The 23,948-nt window shown below is 37.8% G+C and overlaps 1 protein-coding gene and 2 long non-coding RNA genes across 24 annotated transcripts in view; 1 reads left to right on the forward strand and 2 right to left on the reverse strand.

The window, feature by feature from the left end:
• Positions 1-4,609, forward strand: part of ephb3b (eph receptor B3b) — an 86,354-nt gene extending 81,745 nt beyond the window's left edge. For 9 of the 10 annotated variants that reach the window (XR_012397312.1, XR_012397313.1, XM_073936264.1 and 6 more), the window contains one exon: positions 3,405-3,920. Coding sequence is in view for 8 of the 10 variants with exons in the window: in XM_073936264.1 (XP_073792365.1) it covers positions 3,405-3,513 (109 nt within the window). In the remaining 2 variants the exon portion in view is untranslated. 10 annotated transcript variants of the gene reach the window in all.
• Positions 1-17,907, reverse strand: part of LOC141380246 (uncharacterized) — a 142,002-nt gene extending 124,095 nt beyond the window's left edge. For 4 of the 13 annotated variants that reach the window (XR_012397931.1, XR_012397926.1, XR_012397932.1 and 1 more), the window contains exons 1-3: positions 17,531-17,815; positions 16,434-16,640; positions 11,745-11,878 (exon numbers count right to left, since the gene is read on the reverse strand). This is a non-coding gene — a long non-coding RNA (uncharacterized lncRNA). Of the gene's footprint in view, positions 1-11,744; positions 11,879-14,405; positions 14,671-16,433; positions 16,641-17,530 lie in introns of all 13 variants that reach the window. The other 9 variants (XR_012397929.1, XR_012397925.1, XR_012397934.1 and 6 more) reach the window with 8 other exon arrangements.
• LOC141380251 (uncharacterized) overlaps positions 1-23,948 on the reverse strand; it is a 495,770-nt gene that overhangs the window by 128,042 nt on the left and 343,780 nt on the right. The gene's annotated exons all lie outside the window — the stretch shown is intronic.

The following is a 23,948-nucleotide window of genomic DNA, read 5'->3' on the forward strand; positions in this document are numbered from 1 at the left end:
CAGCCTGGTCGACCAGCTAAAACCAGCCAACTAGCCTAGGCTGGTTTAAGCTGGATTTTTCAGCAGGGAATATGGTTGCAACCGATGGCTCAACTTTTAATTCTTCAAAAGAAAATGATGAGTAAGGCTTATTTTCAAATACAGCTTGGGACGTGGATTTTAGTCAGCCTAAAAACAGCAGAACTTCAGTAGGAAATGGAGAGACAATGAGTCTCAAACTGAAAAATCGATACGTTATTGATCAGAACAGAGTTAGCGATCAAGCTTTTGAGCATGTGATAATTTCCCTAATCTCGCTTTTAGTTGACGTTAGCATTTCATCCTCCGAAAATGTCACGAACAAGGAATTTTCCCAAAGGTCACTGTCAAAAAACGAAATCCATGATTTGTCTCTGTGTTAAACGACTAGACAGATGTGAAGAGAGCAGTTGGGATCAAATAAACTAATAAGGAAAATAATTATAAATTCATCACACCCATTAAAGCGTAATAAAGGACGGAGGCTGGGGTAATTTGTTTCAATTTGGCAACTTGACAGGTGGACCAGTCGTTGGTTTTCTCGTGCTCTTAATGACTAGTAATTCTCCTAATGGGCTCCATTTATTATCATTTCATCCAACATTGTTAGCTTGATGGGACCAACAGAGGAAAAAGAGAGAAAACACTTTCGCGCTGTATGAAATTACTCTGCTAATGTTGTGCGATTGTAGAGATGAGAAGGGCAGACAGACTGGGGGCCGCCACGGGGCCAGTTGCTCCCTGACAACGTCTGTCCTCCTGCAGGCATTTGCTTATCAGAAGGTACAAAAAAGTAAACAGGAGACTATGCTAGCTTTTAGCTACGCATGTTGCTGTGTAAACTAAACCCCACGAACGGATAAGATTACCCAAGCCAATAAAACAACAGGAAGCATTTTTATCATAAAGCTTGTGGTAACCTTTACACCACACTCAATCCACAGTATAATGACTTTCGGTTTGTGCAGTGCAACAGTACTCCAAGTCATGTCTGTGGTTATGCTAATAGCGATTTCCTCGTGCGAAATGTGACACCTGGTAGCCTTAGGTGCAAAACTTCGCAAATCATTGACCGAATTCTTAACAAGTCTCAAGTTTGAGAACTGGCTTCGCACACCACAGACCCGTCTCAGTTCAGTAGCCAAAGGGTGGGGTTGTGTCTGTTTGCTCAAACTAGCAACAATTTGCCAACGGATTAACTCACCTGGCTACATTCCCATGGGAGTCTTGAATGACTTCAATTCTGTTCTCTCTTGTAGAAATCATGTGGTCGACTGCAAAAACTCCATATCTAGTCAAGTGTTAGCCTACAATCTTTTTTGTAGCCAAATTTGCTTTTAAGACTATGATACAACGCAAGAGCAGATGGTGTAAGTGAGGGGTGGCCGGTGTCCTGCATATTTCAGTTCCAACCCCAATTAAACACACCTGAACCAGCTAATCAAGCTCTTTCTAGGTATACTAGAAACTTCCAGGCAGGTGTGTTGGAGGAAGTTGGAGCTAAACTATGCAGAACAACGGCCCTCCAGGACTGAGTTTGGACACCACTGGTGTAAGATCATCATGATGAAGAGGGATTTTTATAGTGCAGCTTAAGGTTAGGTATGTTACTGGCAAAATTAGCTAAATAACAATTTGAGACATAATTTAAGGCCATAATTTTATTTTAAAGATTTTATTTAATTGTAATGTAGCTTGCTGACCAAAAAAAAAAAAGATTGAGAGAATCTAAATCTTACTTATTCTTTGTGACAAAATACATAGTTTTTTTTGGTCCCACTTTATATTAAGTCGCCTTAACTAATATGTACTTACACAGAAATTAATAGTTTGTTACAATGTACTTATTGTGTAAATACATGTATTTATTGTGTACTTATGCTTGATTAAATACCTCTATATATTTCCATCTGTAATTAACTTCTGTAATTACATTTGTAAAATCACTGATGACCATTCCCTACACCTTAACCCACCCTTAAACCTACCCACACCACCAAACCTGTCCCTAACCCAACCCCTATCCCAACTCAAGAGCACTACAAGTGTTCTCAAATACTTTATAAACACAGTAAGTACATTGTATTTATTTTTTCATGTAAGTACATAGTAGTTAAGGACACTTAATATAAAGTGGGTCCTTTTTTTTTTTTTTTTTTTTTTTGATCGGACACATTCAAGTCGCACATTTGAGTACAAAATTAAGTATTAATTATGTATTCACTATTACAAATATATCCATGCACGTATGATCCTGATTTACTTCATACAGTCGTCTTGTTTAAAGTTTAAACCATTTGTCTTTAAGACAGAATATATAATAACAATTCTTAAAGTAAGGGAAATTCTTTTGTTTTTTTTTAAGACCTTTTCATAAAAAATATGAGAAGCGTACAGTTTAGTTTAGTTTGAGCTTGCTCAATAATCATGCGCAAATAGGTCATGGTTTCATAGTATTACAGTTTTTATTTCACATAATTTTAAGAGCTCAAAATGAAGGATTTACCAAATTTATCTCCAAACATAAATGAATAATTATTTCTTAGCCACAAATTGTAAATGTGTCAAAACAAGCAAAATAAAGCTGTATACTATACTTTTTATTTAACAAAACATATGCACAGTGATCTGTCCTGGCTAAAGGTCCCAGATCACAAGTTAACTACACTTAAACGGGGAATTAATCTCCCATTAAAGCAATGTTATTGTGAAGAATAATAATTAACGCAAAAGAAAGCAGATTAAAAACAATACCGTGTGATAATGAAAGGATGATCACTAAAGGTTAACGTGAGACCCATAAATAATCTGTTCAAAGAATGGTTTAAGCGAAAGCTTACAAAAAGACAAATCTGGAGCTCTTGAAAGCAGCAAGACTGTGGGTGCGGGAGCATAACTTTTTGTTTAGTCTATTTGAAAGAGACCCGATCACCCCAGTTGTGTTTCTAGTTGCTTCACGCAAGGAAACGGGAGCGCGCACGCATTTTAAACAGTGTCGCGCATCACCACAGCTGTTAGCGTGAGTGATTATCCTCTCATTTGGTATTCACCTGCTTTCTCATGCTCACGCTATTAGTTTTGTCCATTCTAAGATCGCCTTTGCATGCGTATTGGACCATCCTTATTGTCGAACCCTGCTTTTAAGTATTATTGTCCAGGGGAAATTATTTTTAACCAGCCAAAATGGCTATGGGAGTGTCTGTCTTGCCCGCCACAGCTAAAATCTACCCGCATTTAGCAAAGTCAAGCCCTGATTACAGCGTAGGCAGGTTTCCTTATTTCAAGAAATTCTTGCCAAACATCACAGTGTGCTGTATGATAATTTGACTTGTTTCTAGGTTTAGATGGCTTGTTTAAGTGTCTCTTTTTGTTTGTTTTCTCGACAGAGATCTGTTACGGATAGGCGTGACATTAGCCGGCCACCAAAAGAAGATTCTGGGCAGCATTCAAGACATGAGACTGCAAATGAACCAAACGCTGCCCGTCCAGGTCTGAGAAGAGACTCTTTCCTACAGATACCTAAAAGACGACCCTCCTCCCCTCACCCACCCAGATCATCTCCACTAATCGGATGAAACTGGCTTGCAGTGCCTCGGACAACTCTTTCTTTCCCATTTTGTTCCCCGCATTATTTTACACCCGCCAGGATTAGATAAGATAATTTTGTACTTATTTTGTATGGACGGACAGCCCGTATCCCATGCATTCATTCGGGATGAAGTGTTTTTTTTGGCGACTGCATGCGCGCGTGTGATGTTTTCTTTCTTTTTGCTTTGGGGAGGCTAGCCGGGATTGGCCCAAATCTCCAAATAATGCATTTCTCCCTGAAAACTGACTCTGAGGGATGGACTCTCCTGGACGGACGTGGTGTATGGATGAGATACTCCTTTAATAGATACACATAACTTGAATATAAAGACAAAAAATGGACTAAAAGTGAATATAAATTCGCTAAGCGCGTGGACAGGCTCGCGCAAAAAATCCCTCCGATGCTAGCAGATGTTTTATTGTGCGTGTGATTTACTTTTTGTGCTTATTCCTCATCTTCATATTGAAGGTGTTTTATTTAAGGGCACAAGCCTCAAACGGATTGGTTGAGGGCGGAAAATCACGGATTTATCGGATTTTGAGGAAGTTGCTTTTTTTTTTGGTCCACCAGGTTTAAACTAACAAAAAGGACTTCTTTAGAATATACCTGGTGAACTCAGGATGCTTTCGTAGTTTCACATAATGGATTTCTCAGCTCTGTTTTTCACTACTTCAACTGATCTTTGTTTTCTTTGTATTCTCGTCTGTTGTTTTACTTCATCCTGTTTAGTTTCTGTTCCGCAGCGAGTTGACATTTAGCTCATTGTTAACCATTATATCAGGATGATTTAGCAGTTAGAAATGGAGGAGGACTGTGGTAACTTGCACTACACTGGGAGAAATCGGTTTTAAATCTATATCACTGCAAACTTTCTTACTTTGAGTTTTTGTATTGTTTCTAGGTGAAATATAATCAAGAATTTTAAATCAAGAAGCATTTTCTAGACAGACACAAACATTTGCTTGTTTTAAGAAATAATTTTTACGTTAAGTTTAACCATAAAAAAAAAAAAAAAAAAAAAAATATATATATATATATATATATATATATATATATATATATATATATAACCAACCTGGCCTCCGTTACGCTCACCTCCTAAACCTCACTCCCATCCCGCACGAGCCCCCACGTGTAACCCATTGGTCCTACTGTAGCCAGACTGAGCTGAGCTGGGATCGAACCTGCGATTCTGTGCATGGGAGTCGGTTGCTCTAACAAGGAGGCTAAAGACCATGGCTGCTAGTGTCTGTTGCTAGAGCACCTTTTGAGATTAGATGAGTGAGGTTTACCTGCATAGCACTTTGCTAGCTGGCCTCCATTACACACATACTCTAAACCTCACTTCTATCCCGGACGAGCCCCCACATATAACAGTGCATGGCAGTCAGTTGCTCTAACGAGGAGGCTAAAGCCAATGGCCTCTAGTCTCTTGCTAGGACTGAGGATTACCTGCATAGCATTTCGCTAGCTGGCCTCCATTACATACATGCATATATATATATATATATATATATATATATATATATATATATATATATATATATATATATATATGATTTTGATTACTCCATTGCCAGATTATTTTGCTTAGTTTAAGGAAAAAGTAGTTTAATAACACAATATTTGTTTTTTGTCTAGAAAATGCTTCTCGATTTAATAGTTCTTAGATATATGGACTAGAAACATGACAAACTAGTTTTTTCTTCTTTTTCCCGCATGAAATGTATCTAAATTTGAGTTTATTTAAATGTGAAAAGTATATTTGAGAAGCAAAATTGTAGCATTTGTCAAATTTAATTGTATATATAATAATAACAATATAATTTTTTAAAATAATAATAAATATAACTAAAAAACATTTGTCAAATATTTTGTTCTGTTTTCCTTTTGTAAAATATAATTAAATAAATCAGTGAAAATATATTTGTGAAATGGTCAGAAAAACAAGCCGTTTTGCTTCTCAAGTATCACGTTTCAAGAATGTTTGGCTATTTTTCTCCAAAACAAAAACCTAATAATATTTATCAATATTACTATCATTATTATGATCATTGTCAATGTAAAAACAGTCACTGGCCACCTATACAAGGAGTGAGTGTGTACTTGTTCAAATGACAACATTGTAGTGTGTGTGTTTCTGTCTGTGTGCGTGTGTGTTTCTGTCTGTGTGTGTTTGCGCGTGTGTAAAACGAAGCAAGAACAAAAGGATTACACACATTTCAGTCCCACTAATGCATGACAGGATTTGCAACAAAGAGCTTTAGTTTTATATCATTACCTATGAATCAATATTATATGGAGAAATATTTACATTTAAAGTGATTTTTACTAAAATAATGATCTATAACATCCTAAGAGGCCAAAAGAAATGTGTAATTTATTATATACACTAACCGGCCACATTATTAGGTACACCTGTCTCGTGGTGCAAATTTTGAATCGACCAATCACATGGCAGCAATTATATGCATTTAGGCTTGTAGACATTTTCAAGACGATCTGCTGCAGTTCAAACTGAGTATAAGGATGTGGAAGAAAGGAGATTTAAGTGATTTTGAACGTGGCAAAGTTGTTGGTGCCAGATGGGCTGGTTTGAGTATTTCAGAAACTGCTGATCTACTGGGAGTTTCACGCACAACCGTCTTTAGGGTTTACAGAAAATGGTCAGAAAAAGAGAAAATATCCAGTGAGCGGCAGTTCTGTAGGCGAAAATGCCTTGTTGATGCCAGAGGAATGTAAGATGTACCTAATAAAGTGGCCAGTTAGTGTCAATTGGAATCAGTACATGCTAATATTATGCAACAGTGAAAAAAAGAGAAGCTTTTGAAATGACGCGTTTCTTTGTGGAGGATAAAAAAAACAGAAAAAATAACAGAGGAAGTGTATTGAAATTGGTTTTAAGGCGAAATGAATAGAGGTGTTGAAGATCTCATCAATGCTGGGCAGATCCTGAGTAAATCTCTCCTATATTAAAGCTAAGCCCTTCCGTCAAACACAATGCTGAACTGTTAGTAGCAATTCTCCCACATATCCTCTTGTAAAGCTCACTCGGTTCATTTCTAGCAATCATACTCTAGTATTTTTTTTTCTTCTTCTCGGAATTGCAGGATTTCCGTAGGCGTTTTTTTAATTTGTAATGTTTTAAGAGATCTACATGGGTAAATTCACGTAAATGCTATGCGGATGGCAGGATATGTTATACGCCCTGAAACTGACGGTTGGTCTTCCACGTTTTTTTTCTGGTGTTTTTTTTTTTCTTGCACACTGGCTTGATAAGAGATGTTGTGTGTTTGGGTCTGTTTTACAGCCTAGTAAACACAGCAGATGACCGGCCCCTGGTTTATTTGTTATTCTTTTTTGAATGGTTACTGTCTTCTGGTCTGATTTCTGAAGCCCAAAGAATACTTGTTGTTTGCTTAAAAATATTCTTAATTTATCTGTGTACGCTACAAATAATTTAGAGTTGTGTCAACTCAATTTTGGGGGAATTATGGAAAAAACTAAACTAAACTGTTAAGTTACATTTTTTTGAGAATTTATTTACTTAATATAGCTGGGTTTATCTCTATTTTCCACAGATTTGGGATAAAAATTATTATTATTATTATTATTGCTGCTATTTAATATTGTTGTTATTGTTATTAAAATAAAAAGTAATAACATAAATAAAAATAACTACTATTGATGTTAATATTATTGTTATTATTATCATTATTAAAATAAAAAGTAATAACATAATAATATAATAATAATAATAATAATAATAATAACAACAAATAATAATAATTAAAATAAAAAGCAATAACATAAATAATAATTATAATAACAAATAATAATAATAATTAATTAATTATTATTATTATTATTATTATTATATAATCACTATTACTAATAATTATTATTTATATTATTATTATTATTATTAAAATAAAAAGTAATACCATTAATAATAATAAAAAATAAATAATTATAATTATAATAAAAATAAAATAATAATTATCATTTATGTTATTACTTATTATGTTTTGTGTCAACATTGCATTTGAATTGAATGAGAAACATTGCAATTTTATAATTGATAAAGAACAAATAAAAATGTAAATCAATAAATTACAGAATAAAAGTACAGAATAACCTAGGATGTGCAATATTAACTTAAAATATCAATGGCCCGTAGGTTCACACCTCTAATATATATTGATATATGATCACCAGCAGTCTTTTTTACCTTAATGAACTACAACTCCCAGAAGAATCGACCATAAGCTGTGAGTATTTCAAAGCGTTCGATTTAATAAGCCTTACTGTGTTTTTGACCCTTGCCTTGTTTTCTGCTTCCTGTTGTCTTGCCGTGTGACCCGCCTGTACTTTGACTACGCTTTTGGATTTTGCTCCTGCTTGTCCCTGTATTGACCATTGCCTGCTTTGGGACAGACAGCAAGACAACAAAAACAGCAAACAAGGCAAGAGTCAATAACACAGCAAGGCTAAATAAGGAGAATGCTTTGATTTGCTCACAGCGTGTTCTGCGAGCAAATGAAATGCACAGGCTAGATCGCGGTAGAGCTACAATAATGCCACTTTAGTGAATAGATAATGATATTCACCACATCTAAACCAAGACAAGACGTTCAGACGGTTTTTTTAGGTTTTTAATACCTGAAAGCTGTCAGAAGATATGTATTATCAATTATGACCATTGATTTATTCCAAAACAATTCACACCTCGGACATGCACTATTTTTTAATAATTTAACGGCCTGTCATCAATTATTCAGCTAATATTCAATTATTTTCAATAACCTAAAGACAATAATATTTTATTTGAAGACACTCATCAGTTTCTTTTGTCTTTAATCGTGCGTTCAAAAGTCGTATATTATAAATATTCAATGTGTAAACATTTTAGTACTGCTTAATAGACGTTTTTGTTTTGATTCACTTCAAATGTTGACTACTACAATTGGTGCAAAAGCAACAACAACAACAGTAATAATGATAATAACAATTATAGCTACAATAATAAACTGTGTATTAAAAAAGTTTTTCGAAAACCCCATATGCTGACTTCCACCGACATCCAAATATTAAAGTATATTTTGGGCTTCACATGAAAACCGGAAATACGTTAAGTATGCAAAACGGTAAACATGTTCGATAGGTTATGAACTAAATCATGGTGTTAAAGCTAAATGTTAATTACCAAAACCTGTATTTTTAGACTATATTTCGAGCGCTTATATATTGCACTGTGGGATACGGTACTGCATATAGCCTGCGCAGTACTCCTCCTCTGTTTGTGGTTTTGTTTCAATCCTTCACAAATCGTTTACTGGTTCCCTTATTTTACTCGACAACAAGAGCTCCGTGTAATATAACATGCTCGTTCTCTTATATAGCAGACTTCGATGTATTCCTGAAAGTTCCTTTCCGCTAACTTCCAGAGGCGTTCGGGAACAGAACGTAGCTGCTTTTTGGTCACACCTAACACACTTTTGAACAGTATATTTCTCTCATAACCGGATGTGAGTGTGCGGATGCTTGTATGTGTGACTGTATTTGAGTAAGGTGCTATTTTGTCATATTTTATTTTATTTTTTTTATTTGGAACATAACTTGCATGATTTTTTGGTTCAATAACTTTTGTGCCAACGGTCGCTTTCCATCCTGGACTTTCTCTTTCTCTCTCTCGTTCCTCCACTTGTTCTCCTGTGATATTTTTTCCCTTGAGTTTCACTATTTCATATTAAAAAAATCAAGCAAAAAATAATAATATTTCTTTTCAAGCATTTTAAAAAGGTCTTCTCATCAAATCACAGTTCACTGACGTGCAAAAGTAAAATGTCTGCTGAGTGCTGTACTTATACTGAGAGATTTCAGCAAGATTTCAACATTTCAAGTTTTTTTCTTATTCTTTTGTTTTTCGGAAAGCATTGAGATGTATTTAATGGTGAAGACAAAAAAAACTGCGATAAAATAATGCATTCTTGTAGAAATATTTTTAAAAAACCCTTTTGCAATTAAATTATTTAAGAAATACTTGTGTTTGCTGTGTGAATTCTTGGGTGGCTTATTCATATCATTAAAACAAATATATAGTCAGCGCCAGTGGTGTAGTGGTTAGTGCGTCGACACATGCACTCCGGTGTTCGCGGCGACCCGGGTACGATTCTACCTTGCGGACCTTTGCTGATCCTTCCCCTCTCTCTGCTCCCCATGCTTTCCTGTCAAATCTCTCTACGGTCTTATCAAAAATAAAGGTGAAAACCCTAAAAAAAATATTAAATAAATATATATATATATATATATATATATATATATATATATATATATATATATATATATATATATATATATATATATATATATAGATATATATACACACACACACACACACATACATATATATATACACATACATATATTTATTTATACATATATATATATATATATATATACATATACATATATATATATATATATATATACACATATATATATTTATTTATAGTATGGCTGTATTTAACAAACAAGGATTCTGATAGAGGAACGTGAAGCTTTACAAAAGGGGGAAACACGTCAAACTTAATGAAACATTTGAGGGACGCAGCTTAAGGGCAGAGAAATGTTTTTGACAGCTTGCGAATTCATCTGGCACTTTCATTCACATGGACACCAATACTTAGCTTTGGTGATTAAGATAATACTGATCAAGAGTTGACCATGTAAACAGGGATATTTGATTATCTTAAATGACCATGCGAGTCCTGAAATGCGGAGGTTTTTCTTTAAGTTCGTCATGTGGTATCAAATTCCATTAAAACATCCTGAATGGAAATATGCTGAATGAGAGTGAACTGCAGGTAAATTCTAAATATTAAAAATGAAACACCCGAAATTGCATGAAACTCTGGAGGAAACGCCTTTGCACAACAACGTTTGCACGTTTCACACACGCAGGGCCAGAGCAAGCTGAACTGGCGCTTTAGTCAAACGGCAATCATGCTGTTTTATTCATATGGAAGGCTGAGGACCGTGAGAGAGGGGGTGGGTATAGCAGATGAATGTGAGGACCGGGGGGTTCGCTTGCTATTCTGCTGCCCAACGCAGCCGGCTAGGTGGCCTCTATAGACGCACCGGCCCTGAACACACGTCGGCCACAACAGGAAATAAAAAAAAACTGCAACTGTGTTAATTGTGTGATATATATATATATATATATATATATATATATATATATATATATATATATATATATATATATATATATATATATATAGGATCAACTAAAACCGTACCACATGATTTAACAAACAACAATCTAGTTTTTCAGAGAGTTATTGTTCTTTCGTTGTACTTTCCAGAAGTGCTACTGTTTTCAAGCATGTTAGGGCCGCAAATTCTCACTTAATTGAAAAGCCTGAGGATTTTTAAGGCCGTCTATAAAACATCCCGCCGTGTATTTAAGCGGGAAGCGCTTTGATCTTTACAGGTCAGGACGCCTGCATTGCAGAAAGCCACTGCAGGAGTTCTTCTGCTGTTCAGGACTGTTCACTAAATGGAGGATCTTCATACTTTTATTGCTTAAATTCTATTTATGGTTTTTATGAAAGTCTAAATTCCAAATATGGTAAACAGCTACAAGTATTTATACTTACAAGTCGCATTTAACGGCACTTTCATTAAAAATAAATACATTATGGTAAAAACTGGCAGCTGTTGTTGACAATGTCAGAATATAGTCAAAAATAGGGTAGAGTTTGTCAAATTGATTTTTACATTTCACAGTAAATTTCTATTTTACGTTTAATTATAGTGTTATATATCAATATTTTGAACACATAAATATAGTAAATATAAATATGCACAATTTTGGGTGGCACGGTGGCTCAGTGTTTTTTTTTTCAATCCTTTTAATTGTGTTGTGAGATATTTTTCTTGTTTTGTGTTGTTCTTTTGTTATATTCAAATCTACTGTGCCACGCTTTGTCTTTGTTATATTTTTTTATATTTGATGTCTACATATCTTTAAATAGGATATGTATATATATAGATCCTGATTTAGACAAAATACCCCAAAAAAACTTGTGCTTTTCAAACAAGCACACCACACTAGAGCGGCCATCAAACTCACCCGCTCAGATTCAACACAGATGTCTTTGTTCCTCTGTTTCTCTAGCTCTTGTCCTTATGAATCTGTGTTCGCCTTTAGGATGGTGTCGATAGGCTTGCAGACCCTTTAAAAAAGCAGGATTGCATGCCTGTTGCCTGCACAGAATCAAGAGAAAGAGAAAACACAAAGGGAAATCTCAGCGTTCCTCGGCCGCAGCAGATAATGGATGGAGTTCAGCAAGCCCTGACAGATATTATGGGCAAGGAATGTGATGATACAATGCTTGTATTGTGTGTTTTAGTCTTGATTTTTTGCGGTGAGAGTCATGACAGTACAGTCTCCGGTGCAAAACACAAGAGTTGCTATCAAGACAGGGAAAAAAAAAGAGGAAACCGAGGTGATTCCAGACACAGAAACCACACATCCTAGAAGACCAAATGTTTTGACAAGAGCAGACGTGAGCGATTCTTCTGACTATGAGATAGCGATTTGTGCACTGATTTATGTGACGCTCTGCATGTACGCTGCTTCAACAGTTACTTTCAAAAGAATAAGCCTTAAAGTGCACATGAAATCGAAACTAGCTTGATTTTGTTAGCTCACATTGCTAGTTTGGTGGTCAACAAATAATCAGTGCATGTTATTAGGAAAAAAAAATAGTTTGCCCTTTTAATCTTTAATGAAAATCTGAAAATGCACTTCCTTTTTGTTTTCAGTTAAATTCTCAGATTAGGTCAGTCTGAGGTATTGGGCGGGGCTAACATACTGTCAGTTTTATATATGGCAGCAACTCAATGCATGTAGGCATGTAGACATGATCAAGACGATCTGCTGCAGTTCAAACTGAGCATCAGAATTGAGAAGAAAGGTGATTTAAGTGCCTTTAAATGTGGCATGGTTGTTGGTGCCAGACGGGCTGGTCTGAGTATTTCAGAAACTGCTGATCTACTGGGAGTTTCACGCACAACATTCTCTGGGGTTTACAGAGAATGGTCAAAATAAGAGAAAATATCCAGTGAGCGGCAGTTTTGTGGGCGCAAATGCCTTGTTGATGCCAGACTGATTCCAGATGATAGAAAGGCAACAGTAACTCAAATAAGCACTCGTTACAACTGAGGTCTGCAGAAGAGCATCTGTGAACACACAATTGGCTCTATCATACACCCGGCGCAATGTGGTGCAAATGTTATTTGCTAGTTTCAGCTTGACGCAAGTGTCGTTTTGCTGTTTTGCACCACGTTGTTTAAATAGCAAATGCATTAGCGCTCATTTGTGCGCCCATAGATGTTCTGGTCTAAAAAGCAAGGCGTTCTGAGGCGCACTGCTGGCGCGTCGCTTTTTTGAGAAACTATAATAGATTTTTCATTAGACCAAAACAAACCAGGTCTAATCTCCGCCTTGCTTAAGCCTGGTTTATACTTCTGCGTCAAGTGACCAGTGTAACCCACGGCGCATGCAACGCGCATAGCTGTGCATTTATACTTCTGCGCGCTGTCTCTGTGGGTCTGCATTAACACTTCCGAAAACGCTAGTTGGCAGTGAGGTGTAAATGTTGATGAGTTTCTTCGCTGCTGTTTTGTTTTCCTGAACACTTCCGGGATGTACAAGTGGCTCAAACTCGCTCATTTTGAGGCAGGAACTGGCGGACGTGCAACAACTTTAACCATGAGGTAAACACAAAACAAAACTTTCCATCCGGAGCTCCTTCACGGGACTCCACATTTGTAAACAATCGCTCCATCAGGCTCGCACCATTCACGCGGCTCTCGGTCCAGCCCAGACTCGTCAGCGCTACCAAGCCGACCAATCACAGAGCTTGCGCTACGCATCGTTGCGACGTGTAGTTAAATTTTTTGAATGGTGCATGTCAGCGACGCCAACGGCCACGGCGAAGGGCTATGCGTCAGCACCGTAGCATACGCCGGCGTTTGACGCAGAAGTATAAATCAGCCTTTACACACTGCTTAATAGCCTACACACAAGATGTAGAGCAATACGCAAATATCTTTACATATGAAAAAAATTAAATATTAAGAATACCCCTATATATTGGATATAATAAGAATATATATAGGATATAAATATAAAGGATTAAAATATTACAAAACATTATTTTCTAGCCTACATAAATATGAAAAAGCACTGCTTTTATGCCAATTCATCTCAGGAGGCTTTTTCAGTTCATTCATAACAATTTGCTTTTGTATAATGTTATTATTATTAGCAGTATTATTTAATATATCCATATTTATATTTGTTTTATTAAAAACAAGCTTAGATTTGCCCACCTGTCAGATTTTAGACCATATGGGGCACAGCAAGTGTTTTAGGATATAACTCAGGTTTTTGAGCACACTTCATTATAATTGTTCATTTATTCGTTTGCTGGAAATTAGAACTGAATTTAGAAATAGTTTTGAAACAAATATTTGCGCTTAACAAACGAAATGAATTATTTATAGGCTAAATGATGTCTGTGCGTAAAGGTTTTCCTATCCACAAGAGCCACATTCAGATGGTCGGGTCAGAATTTAGCATCAACAACATGAAAGCATGGATCCATCCTGCTTTGTATGAACGGTTCAGGCTGCTGCTGGTGGTGTAAAGGTGTGGGGGATATTTTCTTGGCACACTTTGGGTTCATTAGTAGCAATTGAGCATCGTGTCAACACCACACCCTACCTGAGTATTGTTGCTGACCATGTCCGTCCCTTTATGACCACAGTGACTCCATCTTCTGATGGCTACTTCCAGCAGGATAACGCACCATGTCATAAAGTGTGAATCATCTCAGACTGGTTTCTTGAACATTACAATGAGTTCACTGTACTCAAATGGCCTCCACAGCCACCAGACCTCAATCCAATAGAGCACCTTTGGGATGTGGTGGAACAGGAGGTTGGCATCATGGATGTGCAGCTGACAAATCTGCAGCAACTGCGTGATGCTATCATGTCAATATGGAGCAAAATCTCTGAGGACTATTTCCAGTACATTGTTATATCTTTAGTTACACAAAGTTTAACCAAATAATTTAGTCGGTTTGACTGATGTGAGCTGAAATGACTAGAAAAGTTGATTTGATTGAACTCAAAAGTTTTAGGCAGCAATATTTTGTTTAACAGTGCAACACATACCACTGCTAATATGAATTATATAGCTGTCTGCTGCAATATTATGTTGATTATAGTTTTATTAGCTTAGCGACATGCTAAACGCCAATCTGTGTTGAAATCAGTCTCTTGTGCACATCATTATAGTTCACACAAGAACCTACAAAATGATTACGAGACATATTAAAAGACTCGTATGGATAGATGGCGATGCGTTACATCAACCTTCATAATGCATTATACATGCAGGCTTCACAGGCGGTTTTAATAGCCCCAGCGCCCTTTGATGAATATTGCGCACCATGTTTTGGTTAAAGAAATGATCAGTACAGCCTCAGAATAAAATAAAAAAATGCAGAAAGTAACAGCGAGTCTTTCACCTCCCTCCCGGCTAAAGCCTTTCCTCTGTGTTTCTTTTCTCTTATTCCCATTAGATTCGCCTCCTCCTCGGCCTGTTTTCATCCTCTTCCATCTCCAGCGCTCTAATCCCTTTTTTCTTGCTCTCGCTCGGTGCAGAGGTTCAGCTAATTGGTCACGTATGTGCCGCGACACGGGGACCTGACATAATTGTTGGACAAATAGTGTGGCGTTTAGCATCAGGCCTAAGCAACATGCGGACAGAAACTGACGGGAAGCGCTAATTACCGGCCCATCGCCGCTGTGTTTAATTGGGAAAGGCTTTCTGAAAGAATGGGGGGGTGTTTGTGTGCTCATGTGTGCAGTTCGCAGGGGTTGACAGCCAACCTTGTTTCGCGGACGCTAAAGACCAGGCAGAAAACACATAGTGTGTGCCATTAGGGGGGAATTAGCATGCTAGTATAATGTATCTGCCTAGATCCAAAATGGTGGAAGCAGGAGACAGCTTGATTCCAGTTACTATTTCATTTTGATGCTGATTTGTACAAATAAAAGCATTTGTTTATCAGTTATGCTAGGTGTTATTATTGTTTTATTAGCGTAACGGCATGCTAACATCAGTCGCTTTAGGACTAAATCTCTTGGGGACATCACTATTGTTTGCACAAGATCCTACAATATGTTAAAATACATCCAAAAAAATGTAAAATACATACCGCTCTATTAGGGGAATTAGCATGCTAGTATGATGTATGCGCCTAGCCCTGTTGAAAAATTCAGCTTAAACCAGCCTAGGCTGGTTGGCTGGTTTTAGCTGGTTGACCAGCCTGGTTTTGGCCATTTCCAGCCTGGTCTTAGCTGGTCAGGCTGGAAAATGACTAGCTAAATCCAGCTTGACCAGCCTGGTTTAAGCTGAACATAGCTGGTTTTGGCTAGACTGGTCAAGCTGTTCTTAGCTGGTCATCTCCCAGCCTGACCAGCTAAGACCAGGCTGGAAATGGCTGGAAACCAGCCTGGAAATGGCCAAAACCCATCTAAAACCAGCCTAGGCTGGTTTAAGCTGTTTTTTTTAGTAGGGAGATCCAAAATTGACGTATCTAAAGAGCAGTGGGAGCATGTGCGTGCGACGTATCTGAAGAACGTTGGGGCGTGTGCGTACGATGTACCTATATAGAGCAGTGGGTGTGAGTTGCGCGCTACGTACCTAAAGAGCTGTGGGGGTGAGTTGCGCCCGACGTACCTGAAGAGCGGTGGGGTTGAGTTGCGCCCGACGTACCTGAAGAGCTGGGAGGGATGCGGTGGAGACTATTTAAGGACCGGGCAGGAGACGTGCAATTTCAGGAAGATTATCATTCGTTTGCAGGCATCCGGGAGTTTCTATGCATTTGCGGGAGATTCCCGGAACTTCTGGGACACTTAGGATGTCTGCTATTGTTTGCACAAGATCCTACAAAATGTTAAAATACACCCAAATCATTAAAAAAAGTGAAATACATACCGTACCATCAGGAGTATTAGCATACTAGTATGATGTATGTGGCTAGATCCAAAATGGTGTATGTAAAATACACTTTGATTGCAATTACACTTTAATTTTGATGCTGATTTGGACAAATAAAAGCATTTGTTTATCAGTTATGCTAGTGTCTGAGGTGTTATTATAGTTTTATTAGGTTAGCAGCGTGCTAACATCAGACTCTATTGAAGCCAATCTCTTAGAGACACAAGATCCTACAGTATGTTAAAATACATCCAGAACATTAAAAACTGAAAAATACATAAAAGGCCATTAGGGGAATTAGCATGCTAGTAGCCTATGATTTATCTGCCTAGATCCAAAATGGTGGACACTTTGATTGCAGTTACACTTTAGTTTTGATAATGATTTGTACAAATTAAAGCATGTTTTATCAATTACACTAGTTTCTATGGTGTTATGTTTGATTAGCTTAGCAGCATGATAACATCAGTCACTACTGAAGTCAATTTCTTAGATCCTACAGTATGTTAAAACATCCAAAACATTAAAATTAATTGAAAATACATGACGCAGCATCAGGGGAATTAGCATGCTAGTGTGATGTATCTGCATAGATCCAAGGACATACATTGCAATTCCGCTTTTATTTTGATGGTGATATGCACACAATAAAGAATGCGATAATCTGTTATGCTAGTGTTTGAGATGTTGTTATTGTTTTATTAGCTTAGCAGCATGCTAACATCAGTCTCTGGTGGAGTCAGTCTCTCGTGGACATCATACTTTGCACAAGATCCAATAAATGTTAAAAGGCTTTTCAAAATAAATAAAACATATAAAAAAAAGAAAATACATACCCGAGGGGAATTAGCATCCTAGTATGTGCCTAGATCCACAATGGTGGCATGCTTGTATATCTGCTTAGATCCAAAATAATGGATTATTATAGTTAAACGAACGAAAAAACGAAAACTAAAATGTAAAATAATTGTTAACTGAAATAAAAATAAAAACGAGAGTAAAAAAAAGTAGTAGCAGTACGGTGACAACATTAAATATAGACACTTAAAACTATTACTTTAACACATTTGTGCCTAAAAATGGGTTTTTATTTCTGTATCGTGATCGAATCTTTTTAACCGGATCTTCTAAATGAACCGGTTGAACTAGTTCACCAAATCGAACTGAATCATTTGAAACGATTCGCGTCTCTAGTAAGCACGACGTTTCCACCAACTACTTACTTTATGACAAAATGTCCCCTCTGACTCTAAATAATCCAATATACGCTCTCATTCAGTTATTATAACAGCAACGTTACATTGAGAAGCGGTGAACCAATAATACTGTGCATGCGTGATTCTGTGAAACAAACAAAAACAATACAGCCTGCTGTGTGACTGAACTGAACTTGGAACAACTGCAGCGCGAGTGAACCGTGGAGGATCTGGTGAAAAACGTAAGTTTATTTCTTAACCGACAATAGTAATGGAAATTTAATAAGTAAATCATGATTCAGTGGGTTGCAAAACTTTACTGTAAGACATTTTTCTGATCATGGTGATGTTTTAACTGACTGAAATTACTATTGCTCACTACATAATGTTGAGTCCTAACATCCACTTTAAATATCTGCACTTCCTATCACCATGCCTGGATTAATAATTTAAAGGCCCCTGGGCACAATGTCTTCAAGGCCCCATTTAGCCGCACCCCATAGTTGAATTAAAAAATAAGATTAATATAATATTTGTTAAATAAAATTAGTTTATAGTGATTGCCCACATTTTAAAAATAAATTATATACACTATAGAGGTAAAGTTGGTTTTATATTCGCACATTCAGACTTTTGCTCCCCTAATAAAATATTAGAAAACTATTGTTTGCAAATTCCAAATAGCGAAATCATACTAGTTGACAACTAATATTTCATATTCATGCATATATTTCTAGTCTACAAAGATTGAACTCATTTTTAAAGCATTTAAAGCACACTTTGAAAAAAAAATACTAATACAACTAGGGGAAATTAATGGATTTTAATATACTTGTTCAAGTTCTCTGAAGCAGTATAAAAATTTATATTTAAGGGTATTTTTATGTATATCTTCTACAAACTTATAATGCAGATAATTTGGATTACAACTCTAGTCTAGTTCTATGAATTCAAGTCCTCCATAATACACACACTTATTAATGATTCCTACTTGTCTTCCTCGTGATGAAGAGTAAGCAAAATCTAAGTGCGGACGGCCCCCTGCGCCTGTGACTATAATGCCCATTGGTTAATCCGGCTCTCCTCATCACTACTGTGTCTAACCTCAGATGCAGCCTTGCACACATATTGTACTTAAGGCTACAGTCTTGTGGGCTGTTGTATTTGAATTTGAGTATGGGTAGATGGTTGTGGCAGGTGATAGGCTGCGTCCGAAACCGCCTACTACTCAGTAGATACTGTATTTGAATTGAAACGTACTACTCAGCCGTTGGAAAAGTACGTTCTATACAGTATGAATGTGAAAAGTATGAATGGAATTCGTATGTACTACATCCGCTATTTTGTCATGGTCATGTGACCTGTCTGGGTCAATTGCGTCGCTTCACTCCCATTCATGAATTCGCTCGCGGGGCATCATGGGATAGCGCAGCATGCATGGGATGCGCACTCTAGAATCTCGCCGGAAGTAGTAAGTCCCGGGTACTTCTCGCATACTGTTTTTCGAATTCTATGAATTCGGACATACTACTCGGCTCGCATACTGATTTTAGCTTACTATATAGTATGGAAGTACGTGGTTACGTGGAAGCCTCAGTGTTCATGTGTTCTCTGAATACATGTTTCAAAAAATTTATGACTCAGTTTTTATCATACATTATTTATCCTGTTGATTTTGAATCTTGCACCTGACAAATATCCTCATTTAGATAAAAAACTGAAACTAATAAAAACTAAACTAAAACTAAGACATTTTTAAAATATAGAAACTAAAAAAAGGAAGAAATCTGCCTCTAAAACTTATTCAAACTAGCTGAATTTCAAAACAAAAAGTTAAAACGAAATAGAAAATAAAACTAATGAAAAATCCGAAACTATTATAACCTTGATGTCGGACAGGGGTTCCCAAACTTTTCAGCACGCTACCCCTAAAATAACAATGCCAGTGACTCGCGACCCCCAATATCCTCTGAAGTGGTTATAAATACAGAAAACTTGCATGCAATGGCGCACACACACACACCAATAGACCAAAGTCTATTCTTCGTTTAATTTTTTTTATGTATGTCAGTGCTGTAAATGTGCCAGAAAGTTTAACCTGGTGTTATAAAAATCAATCTGCTGCATCTGACGCTATTGCTGTCTTTAATATAATGTAATTACCCCAGGGGTCGCAATCCAATAGAGCTAGTAAATAAGCTACTATAGTAACTATAAACGACTGTTTTATTTCTCTTCAGTTGGTTATGGATAAAATATGGTCATTCTTATGGCCTAATAATAATAAGTAGATTTTTGGAAATCACCGGGCGACCCCCCTTCATTGTTTCGCGACCCCTCAAGGGGTCCCCACCCCCACTTTGAGAACCACTGATGTAGGAGACACCTTGGTTGCAATTACGCTTCATTTTGATGCTGATTTGTACAAATAAAGGCATTTCTAGTCAAAGACAATCTAGTCTCTGAGGTGTTGATATTGTTTAATTAGCTTAGCGGCATGCTAACATCAATCTATATTGGAATCAATTTCTCAAACATCTTTATTGTTTGTACAAGATCCTACAAATTGTTGAATGGCTTTTATGAATACATCCAATACATAAAAAAAACATGACACATCAGAAAAATTAGCATGCTAGTATGATGTATATGCGTAGATCCAAAATGGTGGAAGCAGAAGACACTTTGATTCCAATTGCACTATATATATATTTTTTGTATGCTGCTTTTGACAAATAAAAGCATGTGAATATCAGTTACGCAGTAGTTTGCTGTATTATTATTCAGATTATTGTTTTATTAGCATGCTAACTTTAGTCTCTGTTTCTACATGCCGCACCATGAGGTGAAAAAGCATTCTAGTATGATGTATCTGCCTAGATCCAAAATGGTGGACGCTTGAAACACTTTGGTTTCAATCACTCTTCTTATATTAAAATAAAAAACCAAGATTACTAATCTGATTATCCCTTACACTGGTGTCTGCTGCTTTATTATTGATTTATTAGCGGCATGCTAACATCAATCTCTGTTTGCGTCAAATTGTTTTGCACATCAAAAGCCAATTAAAAGACAAATGAAAAGACTTTCGTGAACACATAGAAGGCTTTTACAAATCTCCCTGATGGAGCAGTACGAAAATACTGTACATACAGCACTGCGCCATCAGGGAAATTAGCACGCTAGCATGATATATCTGCATCATTAAAGGGCTTCGATTGTTTTTCCAGCGGTCATCTGTTGCTCGCAGGTCGCTATATTTCATGTAGTGTTTCATTAGGGTTTCTGACTGCGTCCAAGAGGGGACGATAAAGCATGCTCTTTATTAATTCTCGTCATGTCTTCACTTCTGTATTTACCATAACGGATGGATGTGTATATTAGAGTAAGCTATATACTTGCTGTCGATTCCGTCTAACCTGTTTTCCAGAAGGTGTTGGAGATATTAAACTGTCTTCTGTTTTCCCATGTCATCAAAGGTGGGTGTGATTTTGGCAAGAATGAATGCGATCCTGCATTAACATCTATGTTGATCCTGGACCTCATTTTCTGCTCGGAAATATAATACAGTTGTCCATCACTATTACGTGGTACACCTTTTTACGCACTTTGACATGCTTTATATTTACAGCGCATTGTGTTCTGCGTCCTGATTGGCTGTAGACCCTTGTCAATCAATCTCCTCAGCGTCTCCTGTACAGTACAGAATACGTTCAGCTTGCCAAACTAACATAAACCTTTGAACGCTAGCAGTGTGAGTTTCAACAAGGATGCAAAAAGGGTTGTAACTGTCCGCAGCAAGACCATCTTGAAATGGGTCGCACACCACACAGCACCATGAAAAACATAGCACACATAGGGTTTCCTCAAGGTGCTCCGATTTCCTCCACAGTCCAAAGACATGCAGTACAGGTAAATTGGGTAGGCTAAATTCACACCAGACGCGGAACGCGCGGATAAATCGCGCTATTCGCGAGTAAATATCCGCTTGAACATTTGAGTTTACTCGCTTCATTCGCACGTCAACCCCTGCTTCATTCGCCCATCAAATCCGCTTCGATCGCGTGTGAAATTCACTTCAAAACAGACGCGGATTCGCGTGATGGGCAGGGCTTCTGTCTGCCCGGTGACTCTAGCTTCATAGCTAAATGGCTAACATGGATTTTATTAAGAAAATAACAGTGTTAATGTGCTTTATGGAGACTGAAAAACAGCGTTTTTTAAACGATACGTTTAGGGTCCTGTATGAGTCCACTGCATCCTTTCAGAAGTGCATCCAGCTCTGTGAGCTCATAAACTCCTCCAGAAACTGAACCTGGATGACGAAGACTTTTAGCGCTGCCTCTGACTGAGCCAAGCCCAGTTTGATGACTTGTTGTCGGTGTCGTCTGGAGGATTTGCCCCGGGACATCATTAACAGGTTCTACATCACAATCACGCCCCTACAAGAGCAAGCTTCTGATTGGTTAACGCGGCGCGAATGTCCGCTGAAGTTCAGATTTTTGAACTTGATAGATTCGCGTTAAACGTGCAAACGCTCAATTCGCCTCACGCGTATTGCGCAATTCGCACCGCGCAATTCGAATCATTCGCTCCGCACCATTCGCACGTATCGCACCGCAGGATGTCTATTCGCGCGTTTGCATTTACTTAACATGTAAATCGCTTGCGCTTGACGCGCGTTCCGCGTCTGGTGTGAACGCAGCATAAGAGGGTGAATGAGTGTGTATGGATGTTTCCCAGAGATGGGTTGCAGCTGGAAGGGCATCCACTGCATAAAACATGTGCTGGATGGGTTGGCGGTTCATTCCGCTTGGTGACTCCGGATTGATAATGGGACTAAGCCGAAAAGAAAATGAATGAATGAATGACTGGACCAAGTCTGGCTTCCAGAGAAGGGCCAAACATGGACCATATGTGGGTCAAGTCACAGCCAAGTTATAAGTCGGTGTGTCCCGATTGCAATGACATTGATAAACCCATGAAGTACTGCGCTTTAGGCACACTATAGCTGTGCTTTTTTTCAAAGGGACCTGATTGGTAGAGTTTTTTCTGTACTCAAAAATGATTGTAATGTATTTGAAATGTTGGGCAAGACTTGGCAAACTTACGTGGCCCACATATAAATTACTACCATCTGGGCCAAATACTACCTTTTACATCTTGTGTGCCACCTTTGCCAAACAAAGGCCATATTTGGCCCACATGCTGTATGCCAGTGCCTGCTGTGCCAGCTTTATGCCAATTCCAGGCCAGAATTATTTGCTACCTGGGAGGATTATATCAGTGCGCACACACAGGCACCGCAAGTCGCCGGCTGACTGTGGTAGGGATGTTCAGAACCGATCACATGATCGAAAATCGGGCCAGATCAGGTGGTTTTAGACTCAATTGGAATCTGACGTTACCTCCCGATCAGGACTCGAATATGTATTGTGTCAAGTGGGGTGGGGCTGAGAGCCGTGAGGGCGTATGAGGTGGAAGTTAGTATCAGAGACACCTGGATGCAACACCTGCCTCGAGTCTCACGAAGGAGCCCTGGAAGCCAAAAGAGACGCCAGTGCTAGACTCTTCTTAGCTGACAGGAGTGGCACCCAGTGTGGTCTTCTGCTGCTGTTGCCCATCCGCCTCAAGGTTGGACGTGTTGTGTGTTCAGAGATGCTCTTCTGCAGACCTCGGTTGTAACAAGTGCTTAGTTGAGTTACTGTTGCCTTTCTTTCAGCTGGCCATTCTTCTCTGACCTCTGGCATCAACAAGAGATTTGCGCCCACAGAACTGCCGCTCACTGGATATTTCCTCTTTTTTTGGACCATTCTCTGTAAACCCTAGAGATGGTTGTGCATGAAAAATCCTAGTAGATCAGCAGTTTCTGAAATACTCAGACCAGCCCATCTGGCATCAGCAACCATGCCACGTTTAAAGTCACCTAAATCCCCTTTCTTCCCCATTCTGATGCTCGGTTTGAACTGAAGTAGATTGTCTTGACCTTGTCTACATGCGTTGAGTTGCTGCCATGTGATTGACTGATGGACAGGTGTACCTAATAAAGTGGCTGGTG

The sequence above is a fragment of the Danio rerio genome, chromosome 22 (assembly GCF_049306965.1).
Source record: "Danio rerio strain Tuebingen ecotype United States chromosome 22, GRCz12tu, whole genome shotgun sequence".
In the NCBI taxonomy this organism is placed as follows: domain Eukaryota; kingdom Metazoa; phylum Chordata; class Actinopteri; order Cypriniformes; family Danionidae; genus Danio; species Danio rerio.